General features: G+C 38.2%; 3 protein-coding genes across 4 annotated transcripts in view; 1 reads left to right on the top strand and 2 right to left on the bottom strand.

Annotated features, from left to right (window-relative positions):
- The window catches only part of grb2b (growth factor receptor-bound protein 2b), a 31658-nt gene extending 30789 nt beyond the window's left edge, over nt 1-869 (bottom strand). Inside the window, exon 1 of the mRNA XM_040123724.1 lies at nt 666-869. The gene's annotated coding sequence lies outside the window, so the exon portion shown is untranslated. The remainder of the gene's footprint in view (nt 1-665) is intronic.
- Nucleotides 870-2173: 1304 nt separating this feature from the next.
- usp43b (ubiquitin specific peptidase 43b) overlaps nt 2174-14804 on the bottom strand; it is a 75447-nt gene continuing 62816 nt past the window's right edge. The window contains exons 15-18 of one of the 2 annotated variants that reach the window (XM_040123723.1): nt 13650-14786; nt 8841-13164; nt 8197-8311; nt 2174-2325 (exon numbers count right to left, since the gene is read on the bottom strand). In XM_040123723.1, the coding sequence (XP_039979657.1) occupies nt 13154-13164; nt 13650-14786 (1148 nt within the window). In that variant the 3' untranslated portion in view covers nt 2174-2325; nt 8197-8311; nt 8841-13153. Of the gene's footprint in view, nt 2326-8196; nt 8312-8840; nt 13165-13614; nt 14787-14804 lie in introns of those variants that run through there. The other variant, XM_040123722.1, reaches the window with a different exon arrangement.
- Nucleotides 2217-4416, top strand: mchr1b (melanin-concentrating hormone receptor 1b). Its single transcript, XM_040123726.1, is given in 3 exon segments — nt 2217-2849; nt 2852-2966; nt 2969-4416. Coding segments are annotated over 3 exon segments (588 nt in total). The 5' UTR covers nt 2217-2522; the 3' UTR covers nt 3115-4416.

Genomic DNA, 14804 nt, shown 5'->3' with positions numbered 1-14804 from the left:
GTTTACCGTATAACACACAACCCAACCCATGAGCACAATAACGTCATTGAAAACAAACGAAAAAAAAGAACAAAACAAAAAAAACACATAGGTGACAGAAGTAGTAATGAAAAGGTAATGTAATGAGAAGCTGAACTCCGAAGGGGGTGCAGAACTACAATTATCCTCTCACGACAGTGTTCTGTCAAAGTAATGTTACATTCCAACAATATGCCATTTTGAGCATCAGACCGCGTTTTTACCGTTTTCACGCGAGTTCGAGTGAACCGAAACAAGTTCCAGCATCCAGACTGCGCCCAGTGTTCTAGAACACTGGGGCTAGCATGCCGGCTAACGGTCTGGTAACAATAACTGCGATGCAGTATGTTTATCAAACTTAACCAATCCAATTTATCACAACGGGCGGATTAACGATGACATCGCTCAAAACAAGTGGCCCGTTTAAAATAAACGCCAGATGCCTATCAACGCTTGAGGCCTACTAGCTAGCTTCACGTTGGCAAATGTGAAAAGGAAGAAAACACCTTTTTTTCATAGCGCAAGCTGTTTTTGCTAGCTCAGTGGCACAGTTCGCCCAGCTAACGTTAGTTAACTTGACTAGCCTGCGCCGTGAAAGGAAACAGCACACAACTTGTATGTAAAGCGAAAGCGGTTGGAAAACTCACCACTTACGATATTCCGTTTCGATGCTGCCACCGTAACAAACAAAAACCTATCGTGTAACTATCCAGTCCCTGTTTCCTCTAGAGAGGCAACAAACGATGTATGTCTGGTGTCGCGTACACCCCGTCCTCGGAGTCTAAATCTAGCTACTAGCATAAGGTTTGCAACGTTTATTTCCGCTTCCTTCCACAGTGCTGGGAGGGTCTGCCTGCTGTTGTGACTGGAGCTCCTCCCTGTCAGTCTGTTCCACTTGTGTGCCAAACCCACCACAGACCCGTTACTGTCACCTACAACTGACTTTTGTTATCGCCTTATCATTATAAGTGGCCTATTATTAACACTTGTTAGAAGAATTTCATATTACTAGCTATGTTTGACACACATCTATCTATCTATATTTTCATTAAATGTTTTTGTGATCTGTTTACCTGTCTGATTCATTGATATTAAAATAAGAAGGGTTAAACCCCACGGATTAATCCACGTCAATCAGTAAATATTAGGTTAGGGTGAAAAAAGGCAAGGTGGGACATTTAAGGCAGATGGGAAAAAAAACAGTCTAGATAAGGTTTGGAGCATCATAATACTTTAAGATGTATGGCTGTGAAATATCATCAAACTGTTGCCACAACAGTGCTTGACATCTGACTTTACTAGTCAGGTGATAGAAGTAGACTGGGAAATGTCATTACAGTGAGTCAGGTGAAAAAAGCTGCATGGTGAGTGTTCTCATACTATATGCTGCCTAACCTCTCAGTATTAAGATTCAAGTTTCTTGATGTCAATCTATGAAAAGAGTGTGGCTCATAAAACATGCCACTTTAAACCCACCAGCTTTCACCAGACATTATGTAAACGCGCACACAAACACACACACACACACACACACACACACACACACACACACACACACACACACACACACACACACACACACACAATGTGACAGATACTGTTTTGATGTTCTAGGTCATTTGCCAAAAAAACCCCAAAAACTTATATTACACTGTTGTCAGCAGTGAGTGTATTAACTATTACCTTTATCCCACTACAGAACCAATTATTTGACAAATATTTTGGACATTTGCTCGTCTTTCTTCGTGTTCATTTTTTTTTTTGAAAATCTGCTTTTAATTCTGACCTGTCCATCTGTGAGAACAGTGACATCTTAATACCTTGACAATGCTGACACCTAGTGGAATGATTTACTCCTTATGAAAACAGCGTTAATACTGCATTTTGTCAGGATAGCTCGCTGTACTGCTCAAGGAAAACTGCCATGTACGGCAAAAAGTTCACATCAGAAAGACACAAACTTAGAGGTTAAACGCGGGAATGTCGTAAGAGCAGTCTTAATACGGGATATAAAGGTCCGTATCTTTTAAAAAATATGATGGAGCTAACAATGTCACCGAAATCATTCACTTGGGCAGTATAGAAAATAAAACAAAGGCAATGAATGGTTTGTTTAATAGACACACTTGATATCAAGAAAGCCCCGTATTTAAAGTAGAGAATAGAAAACCTTAAAATTAAGTGAGAAGACTTGACCACCCACGTTGCTTTCTCTCTCGCTCAGTTCCCACTGGGGAGCTCCTCCCCCGGCACTTCCCTGTCTACCTCACTTACCGACAACGTGAAGCTTTAGCTTGCAGAGGTTCCCTGGAAAGGAACACAATTGGAAACTATTACAATGGGAAATATCTGTGCGTAGTGAGTTTTAATCGTACTGCCTCCTTCAGTTAGTCATAGAATATGTGGTGTTGCCAGCTTTCGGAGTGACGACGGTGTGACGTCGGCTCTATGTTTTTCTTGTCAGGCGCGCATTGGTTGTCTCGTGCACTGATGAAGTCTTTTGGATGTACACATGACTCATGCGTCTCAAGGATGGCTCAGCCGGCTGCACTCACCTGCTGCCCAACCCTGGTACAGATACATACTCGTTCCCCCTCTACCAGTTCATCTTGGCCTTTGCTCTGCCTTTGGTGGTCATCTGTGGGGTCTTCTTCAAGACTCTACAAAACATGTCAGCTATAGTTGCTTCACTGCCCCAGCGTAGCCTGAGGGTGTGGATGAGAAAGGTAACCTGTATGGCAGTTGCCATTTGCCTGGCACTCTTCATTTGCTGGGCTCCTCTACTACCTCTTGCAGTGGTCCACCTGGGAGTACCATGGCCCACCTTTGCTTTTTTCTGTATGCCTAAAACATTGCAATCAGCATGGGCTACACCAATATTTGCATCAACCCATTTATCTACATTATTTTAAGTGAAACACTTAAGAGGCAGTTCGCTGTAGCCATTCGGCCCACAGGGTTTTCAAAGTTGTCCCTGCTCTGGCTGATGGCAATATGAATCTGAGGATGGCAACAGACAGCTCTCATCCATCTCACTCGCAGTCATCAAGGGGACTACTTCAAAACATGCCGCCTGTCACTGTGGCTGTGCACTGAGATGGACAGTTAACTGAACAATCCATGACCATTGCCAACCACCACTGCCAACAAATCACCATCTGCCACTACTTACTGCTCTGATTTCCCCAGCGAACACGTGTTTACACTAAGGCATGAGAATGAGTGAACAATGAGGAAAATAAGGGAAAAACACTTTTCTTGTATCTAGTACATAACAGTTTTATATAATTTTCTTGTAATAGCTTTTTTAAAATTTGCATTTGAATTTCAACACTGAGCTAAAAGTAGACATTATTTTGAATCAAATATATCACATTTAAGGCCTAGAGTCTAATAATCTTTTAGTCCACCATATTATTTCCACCATTAAAAATAATATTAATAATTAATCATATTTTTTTAACAATTTAATTGTATTAGCTGTTTTATGTTGCAATCTGCCAACACTATTGTTGGATTACAGAATCTCTTGTGAATGTCATTATGTCTCTCATACAATTAGCCATTGTATGTGATTTTGATCCAGACAGCCATGGCACTAATAACCTGATCATCCTATGAACAGCTAACATATGGCTCTTGTATTTCACAGCAAAAACCATGGAATCCATCTGTATGGCATCTAATTCATATTCACAGGAAACCCTCTGCAGTTTGTCATTTTTTATATGTTGTAGTTTTGTCTATATTGTGGCTATTTACTGCACCATTGCTTGCATATTAAAATGTCTGAAATGTCAAAACAATAGTATTTAGCAGTGGAGCACCATGAAAGCAGGCAAAAAACAGCTGCAGGCAGTGCATGTAGTAGTTAGTGTAAAAGCCCCACTAGGGGCCCTCAGAGGATGTGCTGCTCCTTACACCCCATGTGACCGATGTGTTTTGAACCAAATCACTGACTTAGTAAGCACAGATTCAACGTTGTAACTAATGAGAACAAAAAGTTTGCTTCACATGACGACTGCGTTAAATGCAGATTTTTTTCTGTGGGAGGTGATGGTCTATAGGTCTGTAGATATCCAAACAATTTCATTACTTATATTATCCAAAGTGATATTATACTGTATCTATGTGGCCATTTTGGCTTGTGATGCACGTATTTGTCTCTGTGTATTTCACTGGGCATCTTTACTATGATGTGACCGCTATGGAAATGTGCACTTTGGCATGCCTACTGTAACCTGCTGTATGTTTTAACTGGTTAATCCTACTCCAGGAGATACAGAGGACTGTCTTTAACATGCTCAAAATAATAGGACTTGTCTCATTGGCAGGTCAGATTAAGTTTACTCTTAATAAAAACTGCTATTTGTACATTTTCAGTGCGTCATTGATTTTGGTTGGCAGTCATTTTTGCTTTGTAAGATTAAAAAGGACATCTCATTTTCATTTGTAACTTTTTTGGCAAAAATATTTTCTTGTAATTATGGAAAAAGAAGTGAGAATAAAGTGTTGAATTCAATTGAAGGGTCATTTAAAACTAAATAGTCTTTCCTCAGGAAAAAAAAAAAAAAAAAAAAAATACAAAAATCCAAGGAGGCAAACAAAGTACAAAGAGTCAGTCTGGGGCAAAATCCAAAAAACACAGGCAAGGTCAAAAACATCATCAGGATCATAATAGGCAGACAAAGAACAGAGAACCGGAAAGCTAAGGGACACGATACAAAGACAACCTGGCAGAGAGCAAGTGGAAATGGACCGGAATATAAACTAGGGAGCTAATGAGGGAATGGGGAACAGGTGAGCAGGTGAGTGGGGAGGGAGAAGCAGGTCAAGTGTTACTGCTGGTGGGAAAGGCAGGCAGGTTGAATTGGCAGGGTCAGAAATGACAGCAGAATTAGAACATGAATGCACAAACAACTGGATGGAATGAAGGAAAGGATGAATGAGCAGACTGACACTCAAAACCATGACATCAGAGGGTGAAAGCAAAGCTTTTTCTTTTTTTTCTTCAGCTTTTCACAGTATTAAGACTTACTGTTTACCAAAATGTCAGATGGTAGGAATTAAAGTATGTCCAATTATCCTGAAAAGAATGGAGGGCTGGAATAATTCCAGGATTATAAAGCATTTACATGATAATTCCTTAATCATAACGATAACCCCCTAGCCGAAAATACTGAAATAGCAAGGTTAATTATTTACTCTCAACCCTGGACATAAAATGACAAAAAAGAGACGCAAAACAACCACAAAGAAACACATAGTGACTACAGAGACATGCAAAACAACTAAATACATTAGATATATATACATACATATAAATCTGTAACTCCTCCGTTTCTCTTCCTTGTTGGTTGGTAAAGATTTAATAAAAGAAATCAATAAGGTATAATTACTTGTATATGGATTCAATTGATCACTATTTTGAAACTTTTGAACATTCATTGTATATGCACATAGTTTGTCTTCCGTAAGTTGTTGACGCATGACCCTCAGTTTACCATTTTCACTAATTTGGTTTACATAATGAAGTATTCAGGATATGATGGGGTTTTTTAGGCATCATTATGTGTTTCATTTTCATCAGCTCAAGTAAGCTTGCCAGCAACGAGAGCAGCAAGCTTTCCTCAGTCTGCTTCATAAACCAAGGAATTGGTTCTTTGCTGATTTCTCTACTGATTTGCCAATTTCAGTCTGAGCCCATCCCAGATGATCAATAAACAGACAACATGCACAATGTTGCCCGTTACTCACTGTCATGTCATTACCCATCAGCCATCATTGTCAAGCCAAAATAATGGGAAAAAAAGCAGAGAAATTCACCTTTCGGGATGTATTTTCATATAAAAGTGTTATATGTGTACATAACATCATAAATCTCTTTTAAAATGTAAAAAACAATAAACTGTTACAATTGTGGCATTTAATATGATGGTTTAGATACTTGCAGAACGTCATCCCATGATTGAAAGAGATGTTGGAACATTACTTAGGGGCTCTATTATGAAACACAAATAGGTGTGCACCTTCCCTCTGATTTTGAATGATTGGGTGATGAATTGGGTCAAAAGGAAGGTACCAATCTCCAGTTCTCACAAACATCCAGATGACTGTTGTATCATGCTGACTATATTCAGAGTAAAGAGGTGTGTATACGATGTTATCACCTTACCTATCAAAATTCTGATGATGCGTGGATGTTACAAAGATGAGTAAATGATAAACTCCAATCAGTGATCACTGCCAGGTAGACCATCAGTATAAACAACAAAACACTCTTTCTTTTGCTTTCAGAGCAGTATTGTTTTGGCTTGTTTTCCTGTCTCTTTTATGTAACATGCTCACATGTATTTAATTTACAAAAAGTTTTTCATTCCTCAATATCTTGAGGAGCAACAGGTGTTTAGGAAATGGCTGAACATCTACATAGCCTGCCCAAAGTCCTCTGAGATATGATTGTATTAAATTGCTTAGAATAAATGTCTATATACATGAATAAACAAGTTTAAAAGAATAGCTTGACAGTTTTTCTAAAAATGTTTTATCTTCAAGCTTTCTAATTATAACAAACCACATCGAACTACCAAGCAGACAGCTTATTTATTCTCTTACACAGAGTTCAATGAGAAGATTGACACCACTCCCATGTCTGTTTGGTAAACATGTAGCTAGGAGCTATTCAGCTTGGCTTAGCACAAAGACTGGAAACAGGGGGAAACAGCTAGCCTGGCTAAGCTGCCTTCGTGAACGTACAAAAACTGTGGTGTTAAAACGACAGGTGCTGTTTTATGAGGGATCGTGGGCAGGACTATTAAACAAAACTCATTTGTTTACCTTAATAGCTACTGTGCTAACATTAACGTTAACTTTAAAATTAATATGTTAATATATTAACATGTATTGTTGTTGTGTACCTCTCAATGCAATGAAACAATTGTGTGCTATTAACAATTTGTAGGTATCTTCAGTTTCCTTTGAAATCTTGGATTGTTACGTGGAGCTGTTTAGTCAGTTTTGAGAAAAAGTGAATTCCAAATTATGGAGATAAAAAGCATGGGATAGAAATCAGATATAATAAAACGGTAAAGAATGAAAGGAAAAGCAGCAAACGAGGCTGCAGTGTGGAGAAATGTGCTTTCAGGAATTAACAAGCGACACGCTTTTTTACACTGCTGAGTCAAAGTGTAGCCTATTTTATTTAGAAGTTTACTTTTTCCACTGTCCAACCAGTCCACATTCAGATAAACAGCATTTTCCTTCATGTAGATTATTATATTTTGTATGGGTGTGCTAGCTTCTGAAAAAACATTTAAAGGAAATTTTTCTGAAAGGTTCTCTGGAAATGAAAATAGTTTTTATTCTGCATTTGATCAGCAGCACTTTCCACTGTCCTGACTATAATAATAAAGAATAGCCTGTACATATTTATAGTTCAACAAAACTAATGTTGGTTCACAGTTGAACAACATATATATATACACACACACACACACACACACACACACACACACACACACACACACACACACACACACACACACATATATATATGTATATATATATATATTGTAATTACATTTGAGGCATCTTGCTGCATAAATTAGTATATTATAAGGATGTTCTTTTAAAAACACTCTTCCTTTGTGTATGTTACAAAAAAGCAACCAAGTTAATAAAAAGTGCAGAGAGACCTCCTGACTGGAGGCTCAATCAGTGATGTAATAGCTGACATTATAGTCTTATTAAATAACAAACTGAGCCTTCTACAGGCTCAGTGATGTGGCTAGGATACATTGTCTGCCAAAAGCCAAATATACATTCTGTATATGTGTCAGGATATGCTTATTACAAGGAAATTGAAAAAATAAACATTAATAAGAATAGGCAAACAAGTATAATTCACAAACAGTGTGGAGAGTGTTGCACAAACTTCAAATTAACAGGTCACAAAAGATACACTAAAAATATCGCTAATGTTTATTTAAGTTAGTATTAGGTGGGTGACATAGGTTAAGATGACCCTAAGAGGCATTGAAGGTGCTATATGTAAGTATTTTAATTCACAAGATTAACTGAAATTATCAACAGAATGTAAAGAAGTAACAGTTTTGACAGAATGTCAAAGACGTTTATGTAATATATTGTAGAGATGTCTACTGAAGTTAGCATGCTAACCTGCTAGCCCCGGCTCATCCTGTCTCAGAATATCTCGTTGTACCTCAAGAGGTGGTCGTGAGTCACTGTAGCATCCATTCTGCCCTCAGTCCAACATGTGGATGAAGAAGTTGCGCTGCCCAGAGGGCAAGAAACCATGTTCAGCAGCAAAGAAAAGAAGTAATAGAAATAGAAACACGAGTTAGCACTGGCTTTGCTTTCCACTGCTAGAGACAGCTCTTGGTGAGTAAAGGAATGAAGTTTGATGCTGAACTCACAATGTTTCTTCTACACTGGTAAGTAAAAAGCTGTTAATGCTAACATTGGCTATACAGCAAAAGCAAATATTTACATATAGCACCTTTAAAAAGAATAAATGTAACATGTCAAATATTCAAAGTATCAGAAATTGTTTATATAAACACTGGATTAAATAAAACAAATATTCTGTACATATAGATTATTTTTCACGCCATGTGGACTTAAAGATTTTACGGGGAATCGGGAAAAAAAAGAAACGAGTTATCAATATTTGGTATATTGTATATATGACTTTTAATTAGTCTTGTTTCCCCCTAGTGTCATATTAACCTAAATAATAAGGTGGGTGACCTCATTTCTTAAAGAGCAACTTAACACAACCTGAAAATCTTGTTTTTGCTGACCTCCAATGGTTTATCTTCTCAACTCGCTGCAGTGATGTACAGGTGTACTCCAGGACCCCAGACCATGGTTACCCCTGGTCTGCAAGCCAATAGGAAGAGAGTATTATCTCCTATACATGAGATGCGTCACTTCCTTCTCTGCCACAAAAGTATATAAGCAAATAGGCTACAACTTTTACAGATAATTTAACTCATTTTAGCTCAGAATGACAGCCTAGCAGCATGTTTTGTGTAAAAAAAATCTGTTTGAAGTTAAATAAAAATGCAAAAAAACATTTCCACAGAGGGCAGGGAAACACTGCTTTTCAAAATGAAATCAGGTTTTGATATATTTTGTTGTCTTTTTTAAACTATTGATTGAACTGATTTCTGCAAGATTCTTGCATGTCCATTCATATTGTTTTCTTCATTTTCCGTGTACTAAGGGTATCCCAAAACATTAATGTGATTAGATTATTATGACAAAGATTTTGCTATATACATCCCTCATTTCATTCCTGTGGATATTTGCTTGAGGAAGACCTGTAGTTGGTCACTAATGAAATTAAAGGGATCTGTGATTCCTGTGTGCCACTGATTGTTATGTTTTTTTTTTTAAATCCAGCACGTATTCCAAAAGTATTGTGGATGTGCACACATCTACTCGAACTTGGTTTAGGATACAGCCATTTAGGAAATGAGTGAAGATAATGTAAGCAGATGGAAAGTGCTGCTGGCAAAATTTCGTGGGAGTTGAGAAAACCTTGTAGCAGTAAAAATGTTTCAAGGTTACCCTGATGGTGATTAGTGGCAGAACAACATATGTGGTGTGAAACACTTAAGGATCCATCTCCAAAAGTTTTGAGATCCAGTTAAGTGCTCTTGACAACTACTTTCCTTTGCCATAGACATTGAATACACTCTCATATACATCAATTATTCACTTCATTCTGACACCATGGTTACATATCAAGCAGCAGGTGCACTTAAAAAAGCTCTTAAATTTCTCAGTAGTCTAGCCTCACTTCACTGGAAAGAAAGTCTTTATCAGAGCTCTGGAATGTTGCTATTCCAGCTGGTAAGTTGTTTGACTTTAGCAGCGCACTCAGTTGAATAAGAAGAAGCACACTGTCTTGAATCCTAAAAAATTCCATAGCTGCCTGATGTGAGCCAGAGATAAGAATGATGAAACGCCCAGGCTGTCGAAAACCATTCAGCTATACTAAATTCATTTGTGATAAATGCTGTGTTTAATTTGCATTTCATAAAACTTGCAGTACATTAAGCAGATGTTACAGACTGTCCAGTACGGGGACTTTTTTGTGTTGTGTCCAGTTCAACCCGACATAGCATATGTATTAATCTGACTTTATGCAGTAACCTGAAGCATACAATTTAATCTGGTACTTATATTACATAATTATACATCAGGTACAAAATATAGAGTTTTAAAAAAGTTAATAATAAAATATAATCTACCCATATTTCCCAAGTAATGTCTCAGAAACATCATTCACTTACTATAATTTCATTTTGGTAGAGTGTATTTAAACAGTAATGTTAAATGACACAATATGAGATGTGAATACAGTTACAGTATAGGCAACCAATCTGGACTCTCACTTTTCAATTCCCTAATAGTCACAAGTGAAAAATCTACAGCGTATAAATTAACAAAAATTTTCAACTGAAAATTAGACACAAATCATCAAATGGAAATTAAGGAAATTATTATCAACTTGTTCCCTTGGAGTTTTGCTCCTCCTCCTCCTTCATCAGAAAAAGCAGAAGAGGTGCAGATACAGGAACGATGATTATGTCTGATGCCAGTGATTAAATATTTATTAGATATGCTGACGATATGTGGTGGTTACTTTATTACAGTGTATGTGAATGATACAGAGCATGATTATCATTAGGACACATCACATCCCTGTGGTTGTAGAGAAAGAATAATAGTGTGTGTGTGTGTGTGCACAGTGTGAATCCTCTGTTCAATCCCAAATGAGAAAGCTGCTTCGAACTGAGCTTTGCCTTTGCGTGTGGTCCAGTTAATGTTGGCATTTTATCAGTAAGAATTCATATCCAATGTCAGTCCAATGTCACACACACACACACACACACACACACACACACACACACACACACACACACACACTGGAGCTGAGGTGGAAATACAAAAATCCCTCTTTGAGTCTTCTATAGGCTACTGGGGTAGTTAGTAGGTATATTTTGTTCTGTCAGAGCAATCCCACTTGTTTTTATCTCATGTAGCCAAAATCTTCATCAACCCTCCACAGACCAAACCTGATCAAAAACCATAGTTACAAGTGGTTTTTAGGGGAAGGTGTTTTCACAATTCCATGTAAACATGTGAAAAATTTAAAAAACTAATCAGGATAAGATTTTAATTTGGAGGTTACATCTGCAACCGTCCCACAATTCATTCATCTGTTGGTAACAGGATGTAGATAAATTTTCTTATCAACCTGAAACACAAAAAAACTTTGAAATTAGTCTCAATAATAGTGACAAATGTGTGTTACGTAATCAGCAAATTAAAAACAAGATTTACAAATGTGTATGGTGATTTTTGTGTAATTTATGATGTTCATAAATAAACTGCCCAACCCACAAATACCGAATAATTTGAAAAATGTGGAACAATTTTACAAAAAAATACATTGACATTTTTAATAAATATCAGTATTTTACATATATATATTCAAGATTAAGTTTATTGATTGGATAAAATTTGCCCTTGAAAAGCTTCCTGAGTATATAAATATCTAATAATAACTTCTTTTGCATTTATTTACTCAGTTAAATGTGTGGGTGTGGATTGCACAAAACGTCTGAATTTGATTTTTGAGACTCTTGGCCCCTGATCCACAAATGTATGCTGCGTTTAAGTGCTGGTGGAAAACTTGGACGTCTGGTTTTTCAGCGCATTCATGTGTAATTTCAAAATGGGAAAGGAGTTTTTTCAGAAAGATTCACTTGTCACGCTATGATTAGACAATAATTGACTAATTAATTTTACATGGAATATTCCAGTGTTGTGTGGCTTTAACTTCACATTCCCTGACTGTTTTTGTCACATTCATAAACTGTATATAAAACTAAATGGGGCATCTAACTAGAAGACGTAACTAAAATTAAACATTGAGCTTATAATGTTAGTTCATAATGCAAATCATGCATGTTTTGATTAAAACTGATCGCTCAACTTATACTCACTGCACAGGATGATCCACCTGGATGTCCTGCCATGTCTTACTTGCCTGGTCAGACTGTTGTCCCAGCAGAAGAACTCCACCACCTACCTGGAGCTACCCATACAGCTTTATATATAGTCTATGGATGTGACAGAAACAGTAGAGTCAGTGAATTTGAATTTGCCAAAGTCAAAGCCACATGACACTGGAATATTCCATGTAAATATACTAAAGTTTTAAAATAAAAAGTTGTATTTGTTTATAAATTTTTTTTTTTTTTTAGATTTGTTCAAATTGTTTAGTATTTGTTTGTGGATTGGACAAAGCATTTGTGAACACCATAAATTACCCACAAATCATCATTTACATTTGTAAATCTTGTTTTTATTTGTAGGTCATGCAACACGCATTTGTCAATCCTGCTTTTTGCCAATTTTGGTACAGTCTAACTGCTTTTAAATTAGTAATGTAACTCAGCATGTTAGCTCTGGTAATGTAGCAACATGTGGAAACTTTTATTTAAAAAAAAAAAGTGCATTGGCAATATAACAGGAAAATGATCATACATGACAAAACAATGATGCATGTTGTTATAGAATCCAATTTACAGTGCAGGTGCTAGTAATTTTTGCAATGTTTAAGAACTATTTTACATGTTTTAGCCCATTATCTCTAGACTGTATATGCTGAAAAGATTCTAGTGTATACCAATTTAACCAACCAGGTTTTTAGGTTCACTTCCTACCTTACAAACAGATGTTGGTTTTATGAAGTCTATGTATAATGGGCTTAATCATGCAAAGTCACCAAATGACTATCTGCTTTTCAAATATGGATCATAAACTCCAAAATAAAACTATATATTAACAGAAGACTGCTTTGTAAAAAAAACGAGGAAAAAACAAAATCACATTACAGCAGTTTCTGTCCTCAGTAAATTCAGCTCTGCATAGATTTAGTTTAAGACACACATAGGTAAGAACTTATAACAGTACTATGATGGAGAGAGAGAAGATATACTTTCTTTCCAGCGATGTTTCCTGCTGGGAGCTTCTCTGTGTGCCGAGCGTAGAGATCAGAAGAGAGGTTCGAGTTTTCAAATGTCATTCTGGGCTGTCACAGAGGCACTTACAATGAAAAAACAACAAAACAAAAACAAAGCAAATCAGTCACATGGTAACCAGTCACTGAAGTAATCATTATGATTGATACTAATGATAACAATAAAAGAGACTTAGGTCTACACTTACTGATTATTGAAAACTTAGGGCTGCATTTAGCTCGAGGTCTTCCACTTATTTTGTACAACTGAACTCATACCACAATTTCAGCTACTGCATTACTTATTAAAGCAGCAGGGTAGCTTCCCAATCAAATCATGTCTACATCATCATTATTTTTCTATTTACCAGTTAACGTTCCTTGCTCATATACTTGTTCACTCCCGAAGAAAAATCTCAACCTTATGCTTTAATTTGCTTATATTTGTGCTTGACACCAGCCAAACAGAAAAAGCAACAACAGGTCCTACAATTCCGTATCTAGCATAGTAATCTAGCTAAGCATTCACTGCAGGTTCAAAAACAGTCCTCAGGGACAGGTCTGCGCCTACCCAGGGAGGTGGTACTGTATCGTGTACGCTGCAGAGTGGCGTAGCTGGGCTTGTCTGACAGCAGGATGCGGTGGGCTGGAGGGGCCACTATTTCGCCATTCCTCTGCAAGGAGGCACACCTGCGAAATGTCAAATCGAGCTTTGTCTGGATGTTGCTGGAGCTGTGAGCACGCTGTATGTCTACAGGGTCATGATTCCCAGCCTCTCCGTTCACCAATTGTACTTTGCAGTTATGGGTGTCACAGCTGGGGATAACACTGGCTTTCCTCTCTTCGAGTGCTACTGTGGTCAGCGTCCCATTGGAAAGGGACAGTTTGGCCAAATTACTGCTTGCCATCTTCTCGAGTTGTCCATGGCCGTCCATACGCCCATTTTGCCCCCTGATTGATGACCTAGGAATGTCTTTCTTCATGAAACCAGGTTTGAAAAAAGACAAGAGGCTGTCCTGGCTGCAACCCTCCTGTCCCCTCTGCCCCCTCCTGTTCTCAGGTTGAATGACCATCTGTAAAAAGTCTCTTTGTGCCCTGGAAGTCATCCCTGTCTGGACCTTGGTTCTTCTCAGAGTGGAGTCTCTGCTTGGAGGTGCACTGTGGCTGATATGACCCCCTAGAATGGCTCCTCTCTGCAGCTGGAGGTCGAGGGTCCTGCCCTGTTCCTGCCTCGCTCTCTTAGATGACCTGTGCCTCAGAGAACTATCATCTCTGGCTTTAAGGTTGCTGCTGTTACTGAGTCCCTGGCTGATATTTCTCTCCACGCAAGGTCTGCTCTGTCCCTCTGGTACTTTGGGGGAGTAACAAGTGTCAGAGCTGGGTCTGTCTGTACAACTAAGGCTGCTGCCACTAGGTGAGCTGCAGTCCTGTCCTAAGTCAAAGGCTCTTCCCTGGGCAATCCTTAGTGGTGGGGTGGCCACCAGTGTGATGATAGAGTCTTTGGTACATCGTGGCCGGCGCCCAGACTCCAGGTACTCCACCAGCTCTCCAGGCCGGGTCTGAGTTGGGTGTTTAATGCGGTCCTTGGAGCCGAAGGACCAGCGCAGTGGCAGAACTTTGCTCAGAGTCTCCTTGGGCTTAGTTGGTGATCTCATGCTAACACTCCTAACATGGGTCCCACGGACAAATGGCTTGGCTTCAAACTCATCTGTAGGAAAAGACATGA

Source organism: Xiphias gladius, chromosome 3 (genome assembly GCF_016859285.1).
Source record: "Xiphias gladius isolate SHS-SW01 ecotype Sanya breed wild chromosome 3, ASM1685928v1, whole genome shotgun sequence".
NCBI classification, from domain to species: Eukaryota; Metazoa; Chordata; class Actinopteri; order Istiophoriformes; family Xiphiidae; genus Xiphias; species Xiphias gladius.
Note: the sequence above shows the minus strand (reverse complement) of the source record. Positions and strands in the feature narration are given on the sequence as shown.